The sequence below is a fragment of the Sinocyclocheilus anshuiensis genome, unplaced genomic scaffold (genome assembly GCF_001515605.1).
Source record: "Sinocyclocheilus anshuiensis isolate Anshui unplaced genomic scaffold, SAMN03320099.WGS_v1.1 scaffold71, whole genome shotgun sequence".
Taxonomy (NCBI): Eukaryota; Metazoa; Chordata; class Actinopteri; order Cypriniformes; family Cyprinidae; genus Sinocyclocheilus; species Sinocyclocheilus anshuiensis.
In genome coordinates, this window is record NW_015548203.1 from 661,001 (window position 1) to 672,341 (window position 11,341).

Consider the following 11,341-nt stretch of genomic DNA (forward strand, 5'->3'; position numbering starts at 1 on the left):
TGGGTTGTATTTAACCCAGCATTTTTTAGTGTAGTGTTCTTTGAAGTACATTGGACTATCATGCAAATAGCCTACCATGGTATATGATTATGGTAATAAAAGTTACATGGAGTTACCTTCATATACTGTATCATCAGTGTACCATGATACAATGACAGTACGTTTTTGTGTATATGAAAATATATGGTCAATATATATATATATATATATATATATATATATACACACACACACATGTATATTAAAGGACATTTCCTACTGTATGAATGTGCATATCTTTATCTTTTTGTCACTAATTTTATGAGTGAGAACAGTTTTACCATAGTGTTAATAACTTTTAGCAAACTGCTAATTTGCATGTGTCTTTGCAAATGAGTTGATTACTGCAGGCTAGATTACACAACATCACACTACATTTGCATGAGCTACAGTAAACAGAGGTGAAGGATCTCACTGCTGATTCCATTTAGAACATTCTGAGAAGTTATGAACAAGTGTAATGTTAGACTGCACAAGTTATGTGGCCTTTAATAATGTTCTCAAAACAATGGCACAAAAAGTTCATGGAATGTCTTTAGTTAGACGTTCTTCTACTTGTTTTACAACGTTCAGAGATCCTTCAAAAGTAACATCCCCTTAATGTTTTCATTAACGTTTGCATAGCAAAGAAATAAAATGTTTTTAAAACATTAAAAAATGGAATGTTTTCAACTTTCAGAGAACATCAGAAACGGTTTTGGGTAAAATTAATTTATTACTAGCTACTAATTACATATTCAACAGTGTAATTAGATTACTGTATAATTATTACTCTCTCTAAAAAGTATTGCATTACTTATGAATTACTTTCTAATTCTCATATCAACCTTGACTAGTTGAATGATACAAAGATATGAAACTGCTCTTTTAATTCTTTTAAATAAATAATATAAAATTGCGTAAATTATTCTTGAACTGACCAAAGTATTTAAACGGACAAGGTTGCATTAAAAACACCTATTTTAACACGAGGTGTTGAATTTTGATGTTAAATCTACTATTGTTTTGTTCTATAGCCTATACAGTATAATTAATTAGTATTCCATTACTTTCTCAAGGGAAAAGTAATTAAATTACAGTAATTAATTACTTAATAATACACCCAACACTGATCAGAAATAATGTTTTCATAACTTAATGAAAACATTAGTAAAACATTTTTATTTTTTATTTTTTGTAAAAACACATTTTTGAAACAACTGGGGGGGATGTGAGAGCCAGAGCATCATATATACAGTCAGACCAACATTTTACAGAAGTATCTGTTGCTTTTTGTCTCATTTCAGCTACATTAGTAAAAGTAAGAGGGGATTTGTAACCAGCACAATCTACAGTTCCTCATTTAGTTTCTCAGTTATTAACTACAGGCAGCATTCACAGACAGAAGTTGAAGCCTCTGTGGAAAAAACACTTGAGACTGCAGTGCTTGTGGTGAAAGGGGCAGATGCTGGGTTGTGATGCTCTGTGGCTTCATTGGCGGAGACCTAACTGAGAGCATCGCGTTGAAAATAGCCCATGTGTTCTGACCTCTTCTGCTTTTAGAGAATAGAAGTAAAACAGAGAGCAGTTTTAGTCATGGAAATGTAGCTGCCCCTGTTTACAGATATTTATAGCCTGCTTGTTTGTCTGAGAATAATTGAAGGCTTTCCTGTTACACTAACAGTATAGCATGATGCCAGCAACAGTCATAGGTTTGATTCCCATTAATGAGTCAAAAGTATACCTTGAATGCAATGCAGATGGCTTTGCATGAAAAAAGCATCTACTAAATGCGTAATTGTAAATGTAGTAAACATGTTATACTGGAGGTTTCAAGTGTTTATTGAGGTTTGATCTTGAGTGTTTCATAAAGCACATCCTCCCTCAAATAACAAATACCCTTTTCTTTGCTTTTGTGAGCTATTTAAAGGAATGCGACATTGTATGGCAATGCAAACAAGCATTAGGACACCACCTTGTGGTCAGATGCTGCAGTTCATCTACATGCTACTAAAATGAGAGGGATGCTTGTTTTAAAAAAAAAACTTTGTTTTTTCTTTCCTTTTTCAGCTGATCCGACAGAAAAGTGCAACACTGAAAGAGGATTATGGCCTGGCCACTGCGGTAGGAGAAATCAAAGAAAATGCGAAGAAAAACCGCTATAGGGATATTCTGCCCTGTACGTAGGATTATCAGTAAAGCTTTCTTTGTTCTGTTATTAAGGCTGTTTCTAGGTGAAGCAGTTTCTCGAATTGAATTCAATGCAATTCACTCTATACAATTTTACAAGTTTTAAGAGATATGTGCTAACCAATAACATGACCATGTTCTGTCATGTTATTGTTCTGCCAACGTTTTAGGTAATATTTACAATTCAGTGCAATTCAGACAGTCCTGCAGTGAGACGCATATTTTATGTGAAAAAATTTATTTAATATAGTTAATAGGTTGATATTAATTAGTGCTGTCAAACGATTAATCGCGATTAATCACATCCAAAATAAAAGTTTTTGTTTACATAATGTATGTGTGCATACTGTGTATATTTATTATGTATATATAAAGACACACACATACAGCATATATTTTGAAAATATTTACATGTATTTACGTGTATATATTTAAATTCATATAAATTATATCATATATAAATATATTAAATATATAAACGTAACCTATTTTTCTTAAATATATCCATGCATGTGTGTGTATTTATATATACAAAATAAATATACACAGTACACACACATATATTATGTAAACAAGAACTTTTATTTTGGATGCGATTAATCGCAATTAATCGTTTGACAGCACTAATATTAATATATAGTCAAAAAAGCAGCATGTATAATTTTACAATGAATACATAAATAAATAAATGTTGTCAGAGCCTAACAATAAGAATGTTTTTGCTGACCCAGTTTGCTTGTTTATTTATTTATGTAATTACTGAACAAAACCTGTAATATGACACCATGACAAAATGACATATGCAAAGGAAATATATTAATAAGAAATATAAACAAGGCCTATATTTTCACTGGTCCCTCTACAAACAAAATTACATTTTATTTTCAGTAGCATTTATTTTGTGTCAAAAAGAAATATATATTGTTTTCACAAACAGAACTTTTTTTAACAAATTGCAAAATTGTATTATGTTTGTAGAAATAATAACTAGAAATTGTACAGCTCCATGACAGATATAAATTCATATCTTTTGTGGAAAAACAATGGCATATGGCCTCATGTATTATTTGCAACCCATTCTTCCTGATGCTTCTAAGACTAACACGTTTTGTGTTAGAATATTGCACACTTTGATATCAGGATTTTCAAATCTGACAGTAAGCTCAGATCTCATCAGCTTTGAAATATTTGTGACTCACAGTTTCTCTCAGTATGACACAGAATAGTGCACTGAAGTTATTTTACATGATTCTCTGTCACATCATTTTCAATTTACTGTCACATCTGTCAAAACATGCTTCCTATAGTTACAGTACTATGTTATTTTTTTTAGTATTGCAATGCCAATAACATGTCATTATATTTCATAATTGAGTCTCCACAATGTGTTGCCTGATAAATGAGTTACGCACACTGATGAGAGGAAAAATATGCAAATCCCTTGGTAATTTTCTGCATTTTATGTATTCCAGATGATCAGACCAGAGTCTGTCTAGCTCCAACCACATCTGAATATGAGTCTGATTATATTAATGCCAGCTTCATCAAGGTACTGCAGCGTTTTAACTTCTTATCAAGGGCATTGTGCACTTAATTATACACGGGCAAGATAATATGTGACCAAAAAAATGAATAAAAGGTGTAGTGGTGCAGTTTTTTCCAGATATTTTTAAAAGTATAGTAGATGTATAAAATAATAATATTTTTGAATCTATTTTTTCTCACTAGGGAGCTGCTAAGAACAGGATGTATATTGCCACCCAGGGCCCTTTGAGCAGTACTGTGGTTGATTTCTGGCGTATGATTTGGCAACACAATGTTAAGGTCAGCTGCTTAGACTCTTAATTATAGACTGCTTCTATAAATATGCGTTATCTCTTTGTTGAATTATCTCTTCTATTTTCACTTTAGTGATATAATCGATTCAGTTTTTGTCTGTTCTTTTTTGATAGGTTATAATCATGGCTTGTAGAGAGATTGAGATGGGAAAGGTAATCTTTATATTTCATTTATTGTTTTTTGTCATATGCCTGTCATTTTCTTGGCATTTACTGTTTTAACAACTTGTCTGTTCTTTAGAAAAAATGTGAAGTCTACTGGGAATTGACCACAGACACATCTATTTTTGGTCCCTTTACTGTCTCAACCGTAAGTGTTTTCTGTGCTCCTCAACAATGAGCATTGTTCGTAATTCAGCAGTTCGGTCTGAGATACAGGATATTAATCTTACACAACAGTTACTTTTGATGTTATCGTCACGCCTCGTGAGAGTTTTGTCACTTTTTTTTTTTTGATGCAAAATGTAGTTTGTGCAGTTGCAAGGCCCCACAAGGGGAAGTTCTCCTGATTACTGTCATTTTTGTCTTTAGTTTGAGGAGTCACGACCAAATGAGGAAGTCATTGTTCGGACGTTGGTGGTAAAATATTGTGATGTAAGTGGTGTCTCTAGTGTGTCATCAGTAGAATATGATATAGACCTGATGTAATTACATTTGTTCTGGGGAGAAAAAAATACACACACACACACACACTGTGAATTTTTTTTTTTTTAATTTTTGCATATTTGTCACACTTAAAAGATTCAGGTCATCAAACAAATTTTAATATTACACAAAGATAATGCAAGTAAATGCAAAATGCAGTTTGTAAATGATGATTTAATTTATTAAGGGAAAAAAGCTGTCCAAACCTGCCTGGCCCTACGTGAGAAATTAATTGTCCCCTCCTGTTAAATCACGAAAGAACTGTGATTAACCACATTATTTTAGAAAGCTGAGTTAAATTTCACAAGCCACACCCAGGCCTGATTACTGCCAGACCTGTTGAATCAAGAAATCACTTAAATAGAACCTGTCTGACAAAGTGACGCATGCTTAAAGAGCAACACATCATGCCACGATCTAAAGAACTTCAAGAACAGATGAGAAACAAAACAGTTGACGTATCAGTCTGGAAAGGGTTATTAAGCCATTTCTAAGGCTTTGGGACTCCAGCGAACCACGGTCAGAGCCATTAACCACATATGGAGAAAACTTGGAACAGTGGTGAACCTTCCCAGGAGTAGCCGGCCTACCAAAATTACTCCCAAGAGCGCAACGACGACTCATCCAGGAGGTCATAAAAAAACCCAGAACAACATCTAAAGAACTGCAGGCCTCACTTGCCTCAATTAAGGTCCGTGTTCATGATTCAAAATAAGAAAGAGACAGTCAAACGTGGTGGTAGTGCGATGGTCTGGGGCTGCTTTGCAGCTTCAGGTCCTGGACAACTTGCCATAATTGATGGAAGCATGAGTTCTGCACTCTATCAGAAAATCCTGAAGGAGAATGTCTGAGCGTCAGTTTGTGACCTCAAGCGCACTTGGGTTATGCAGCAGGACAATGATCCCAAACACAGCAGCAAGTCCACCTCTGAATGGCTCAAGAAAAACAAAATTAAGGTTTTGGAGTGGTTAAGTCAAAAAGTCCGGACTTGAATCCGATTGAAATGCTGTGGCGTGTGGAATGACAGTCCATTCATGCTCGAAAACCCTCCAATGTGGCTGAATTAATACAATTCTGCAAAGAAGAGTGGGCCAAGATTCCTCCACAGCGATGTGAAAGACTCATTGCCAGTTATCGCAAACGCTTGATTGCAGTTGTTGCTGTAAAGGGTGGCACAAACAGTTATTAGATTTAGGGGCAATTACTTTTTCACGTAGTGCCAGGCAGGTTTGGACAGCTTTTTTCCCTTAATAAATGAAATCATTATTTCAAAACTGCATTTTGTATTTACTCGGCCTTAAATGAAATCATCATTATTTCAAAACTGCATTTTTTTACTCTGGTTATCTTTGTGTAATATTAAAATTAGTTTGATCTGAATCATTCAAGTGTGGCAAATATGCAAAAAAATTAAAAAAAACAGGAAGGGGGCAAAAATTTTCACAGCTGTGTGTGTAAAAATATAATAAATATTGTTTTCTTATGCTCACCAAGGGTGCATTTATTGGATTAAAATGCAATAATATTGTGAAATCATTAATGGCAAAGCTGAATTTTCAGCATCATTACTCCAGTCAGTGTCACATCATCCTTCAGAAATCATTCTAATATGATGATTTGCTGCTCAAGAATCATTTATTATCAATGTTGGAAATAGTTGTGATGCTTAATATTGTGTAAACGGTGATACATTTAGACAGGATAGGATTCAATGTTGAATATAGATAAAAAGAACATAATTTATTTGAAAATTTGTAACAAAGTATCCTTGCAGAATAAAAGTATTAATTTCTGCAAAACAAACATTAATGTGTGTATTTACATTTAGTATATGTATGCATGTAAGAAAATGTGTGTGTGTGTGTGTGTATGTATATATATATATATATATATATATATACAGTAGTCGACATTTTAAGTGGATCAAAAAAAGTTGTCCTAAGACCAGTTGTTTTAGGACAACTTTGATAAAAGGTTTTGATCCACTTCAAATGTTGACGTGTGTGTGTATGTATGTATGTATGTATGTATACCCACCCATATATACCGTTCTATATATTTGGGGTAAACCATTCCTTTAAGAGTGTTTCTATTTGTGTTTTTAAGGAAAATTTGTCAAACCACAAAATTGCAGTGTACTTCATTTTGAGTGTCTTGTAAAACACTGTTTACTCTGACATGGTTCCAAACAAGGAACCGCCATTACTCTCAGTGTGTGACATTTCCCATTTTAGCTCGTTTCAAGCATTGTAATTTGGTGAAGAAACCGTAATCCATTGAGAGGTCAACACTCGCCATCTTTCCACACAGGAAACTCGTAAATTGTCTCATTTCCAGTATACTGCCTGGCCGGACCACGGAATTCCAGACTTGCCGGATGGCATTCTGGGTATGATGGAGCTGACTCGCCAAAAACAGGGCAACCAGACGGACCCTGTAGTGATCCACTGCAGGTCTGTATCGCACGCACAGCCGTCTCTGTGTTTTTCTGTGCCTCTGACAAATTACCAATCTGCCCATGAAAATTCATCAGGACTAGTCGGTCCGTGTTGTTAGGGTGCAGCAGGGGCCGGCCTGTGTTCCTCTGGTTCCATGCATTTTAATGGCACCATTTAAATGAAGCGAGACATGTTAAATATTCAGCACCTGATGTGGCGCTGGAAAAGCCAGTTAACTTCCAGACTTCAGCACAGATTCACTCATTACCCTCTCTTTATATACATGAGAGAGGATCTGTCTGACAATATGGCCCATAATCCCCCCCCCCGTGACCCTCTGAACTGAGACTCAGGAGGGAACGGATCATATCATCATATGGAAATGTGACTGCTTCTCTCTCTTTACAGTGCCGGCTGCGGTAGAACGGGGGTCATCTGTGCTGTTGACTATGTCAATGATCTACTGCTGACGGAGGTATGAACACCATAAGCAACACAAAATTATATGCACAGCGCTTGAGAGTGAAGCATGTCATTTTTAAAGTTAAATTAGGCAACAAATGTGTCCTATATACTGTATATATATATATATATATATATACACTAATGTAACACATACACAGTGAACACATGAAACATGTTTTCTTTTATTCTCAGCAAATACAGGAGGATTTTAATATATTTGACCTGGTGTTAGAGCTCAGAAGACAGAGACCTTCGGCTGTGCAGACCAAGGTAACATAAGAACGTGATTTTTTTGCATGGCACATACAATGGAAATGATCTACAGAATGGATTCTTGAACAATTATTGAGGCCTCTTCACTTTAAAGTAATAATCAAAGCCTGTATGTTTTTATCACATGGGTATAGGCCCATTTAGCCCCGTCTGTCATATTTCACAACACCATGTGAATTCCTGATGTCAAGTGCTTTGTTTTTGTGAATCTCCCCAGGAGCAGTATGCATTTGTCTTTCATACTGTTGCTCAGATGTTTCAGAAGGTCTTGGAGATGAAAAACGAGAAGACAGAGGTAAGACATAAACAACTGTTCAAAAGTTTGAGGTCAGTAAGATTCTTTTTTTATTTGAAAAAAAAATAATTATTCAGCAAAGATGCATTATTAGATTGATCAAAATTGGCATTAAAGGAACACTCCACTATTTTTGAAAATAGGCTCATTTTCCAACTCCCCTGCTGTTCTTCTGAACTTTCAATTCATAAAAGAATCATGAAAAAATGTATCACGGATTCCACAAAAAATATTAAGCAACTGTTTTTAACACAATATTAATAATAGAAAATGTATCTTGATTGATAAATCAGCATATTAGAATGATTTCTGAAGGATCATGTGACACTGAAGACTGGAGTAATGATGCTGAAAATTCAGCTTTGATCGCAGGAATAAATTGAATTTTAAAATGTTCAAATAGAAAATTAATATTTTAAATTATAATATTTCACAATATTATAGTTTTTACTGTATGTTGATTAAATAAATGCAACTTTGCTGAGCATAAGAGACTTTAAGAAATCTTACAGACCCCAAACTTTTGAATAATAGTGTAATTATATTGAATTTAAAGGGTTATTTCACCCCCAAAAAATTGCAATTTTGTCATCATTTGCTTACTCTCATGTCAGTCCAAACCTGTATCATTTTCTAAACACAAAAAGAGATATTTGCTTGTTTTCCATACAAAAGTGATGCCGTCAAACTCCATCTAAAGCCATCAGATTTTAATGAGAAACACTGAAATTTAAGTTGCTATTCATTGATAACCTTCCTCTCTGCCATAGTGCTGAAATTTGCATTCAAATACATTCAAAGACATTCAAATACAGCGCTTTAGTGATGCGAATCCCCTCATAATGAGCTATCATAGACTTGAAATGTAGGCCATGACTCATTGAACTACTTTCTTATGGGGCCTAGATGGTGTTTTTTGCCCTTGTAGGGCCTTGACAGCTTCTGCTTCTCTCACTTTTATTGTACGCAATAGTCCCTAGGATAGTTTGCAAAATATCTAATAACTGAATGATGACATTATGACAACATCATAACAGCTGTTACCTAATGTTCTTGTGCTGGATGACGTACTAATGTTCCTGTGCTTGTAGGTACATTGAATGGTGGATGTTCTTTGTGACAAAAGAACGATTTCCGTTTGTTGACATCGTAGGTAGAAACAGTATCTATATTTTCCTCTACGAGTGTTTTGTTTAAAATACATTCACTCTACCACTACATCTCTTGTTTTTACATCACATCATGTTTTACTTCCTCAAGACTTTGAGCCGTGAGCTTTAAAAAAGCAGTTTAGCAGGAAACACACTCGCTGTGTGCTTCCTCTATGCAAATGTTCAGGCATCCTTCAACAGTTGACACGCTCTTGTGTAGCCGCTCTACCACACTGTGTACATATTTCACAGTTTGTTTGTGTGTTTTTTTCTGTTTTTTATATTGGAAACTCAAGACATCTGCCTCTCTGTACATCAATGCGGTTCCACCGAAGACTCCGCTGAAATCAGGAACATTAGGCAGCATCAGCGTACCCCCTAAAACACGGTAAGACCACACAGACCCTCATTTCCACATTTCTAACCCCGTTTGCAGATGTCTGTGATTAAAACCAGCAGTGGCGACACATGCCAGAGGCCAGTTTGAGATTGACAACTGCGCAAATCTGCTAACTACGCCACGGTGCGTCACGCAGTTGGACTCACCCAAGACGCTCGCAAGCTGTTATTGTCAGTTCTGTCTCGCACACCACAGGGAGCGATTTGAACTTTTCTCATCTAACACGTAACTAGAGTTAATGTGAGTCATCGACATATATATGTATTTCTCTACACAGGCACTTGTTCATGGTGACATTTCTGCTTTGCATACAGATGACTATGACTTTTGTAATGATGATTGATCTAAAGATGTGAATATTTTACACGAATGCGGTTTCCGCTAATGCTCAGATTATACAGAGCAAACAAGCAATTTAATCATTTGTAAGTCACTGTGTTCTGCCGTTGCAGTTCCCCTTGGGTCAGTAGCATTTTTCATAAGAAACACTGAATGCAAATGTGACAGGCAGTCATTAGACGTTGCTGTAGATGTGGTCCCACAATGCACCAATGTAGTCAAGCCACCCAGAGCAAAATGTGGAAGATAACAGTTCTATTTTCTGTGAATGAGCTACTGTGTAGTCTTACGTCACAGTATAATCTAATACAAACGACTTTGGCTTATAAACTAGCAATGTAATTGACATGCTAGTGATCTCATCTCTTGATCATATGTTTCTGAGATACTCATTTTTGTACTATGCACCAATGCAGATGATTTTATGTTTAGATTATTGTGTTTTCTGTGGGTGCTTGTTTGCACACAACTCTCTGCTGTGTTGCTTGGATGCTTTTTTTACTGGTCCAAGTAAAAAAAATAAATGTCTTTGGCGCATTCCCTAGTAAAAAAGTAATATATTAAAATAGTGCTGTCAATCGATAAAAAAATTAACTAATTAATCGCACATTTTTTCTGAAATTAATTAATTATATTAATTAATCCCAAGTTTTGTATATACTTTTATATTGCAATACTTTCACATTAAATCTTCAAATTGATGTACAAACAGCATAAAGACAGTATATTTTAATATTTGTTTAATAGCATCTTTTTTATGACTGAAGGCCAGTATCACTGATACCAATACTACTGATGTCTCTATGAAACTGTTTTCCCCCTAATATTTAACCATTGACTATAGCCATTCAACATTACAGTATACAGTGGGGAGAATATTTATTTGATCCCCTGCTGATTTTGTAAGTTTGCCCACTTAAAAAGAAATGAAGGGTCTGTAATTTTTATGGTAGATTTATTTTAACAGATAGAGACAAAACCGAAAAATCCAGAAAAAACACATTATATAAAGGTTAGAAATTGATTTGCATTTCAGTGAGTGAAATAAGTATTTGATCCCCTACCAACCAGCAAGAATTCTGGCTCCCACAGATTGGTTATGTGCCCATGTGGAACACAGATTAGTCCTGTCACTTTAAGAAGTTACTCCTAATGTCAGCGCGTTAGGTGCATAAGACAGCTGTCCACACAATCTGCATCTTTCATTCCAACCTCTTCCACCACCATGGGCAAGACCAAAGAGCTGTCAAAGGATGTCAGAGACAAGATTGTAGATCTGCACAAGGCTT

General features: G+C 35.2%; 1 protein-coding gene across 2 annotated transcripts in view; it reads left to right on the forward strand.

Moving 5' to 3' along the window:
- Nucleotides 1-11,341, forward strand: part of LOC107653414 (tyrosine-protein phosphatase non-receptor type 18-like) — a 19,808-nt gene that overhangs the window by 2,159 nt on the left and 6,308 nt on the right. For both annotated transcript variants that reach the window (XM_016440125.1, XM_016440124.1), the window contains exons 2-12: nucleotides 2,089-2,197; nucleotides 3,681-3,757; nucleotides 3,937-4,032; nucleotides 4,161-4,199; nucleotides 4,288-4,356; nucleotides 4,578-4,640; nucleotides 7,002-7,144; nucleotides 7,538-7,604; nucleotides 7,787-7,864; nucleotides 8,085-8,162; nucleotides 9,610-9,701. In XM_016440125.1, coding sequence (XP_016295611.1) covers nucleotides 2,089-2,197; nucleotides 3,681-3,757; nucleotides 3,937-4,032; nucleotides 4,161-4,199; nucleotides 4,288-4,356; nucleotides 4,578-4,640; nucleotides 7,002-7,144; nucleotides 7,538-7,604; nucleotides 7,787-7,864; nucleotides 8,085-8,162; nucleotides 9,610-9,701 — 911 coding nt within the window. The remainder of the gene's footprint in view (nucleotides 1-2,088; nucleotides 2,198-3,680; nucleotides 3,758-3,936; nucleotides 4,033-4,160; nucleotides 4,200-4,287; nucleotides 4,357-4,577; nucleotides 4,641-7,001; nucleotides 7,145-7,537; nucleotides 7,605-7,786; nucleotides 7,865-8,084; nucleotides 8,163-9,609; nucleotides 9,702-11,341) is intronic.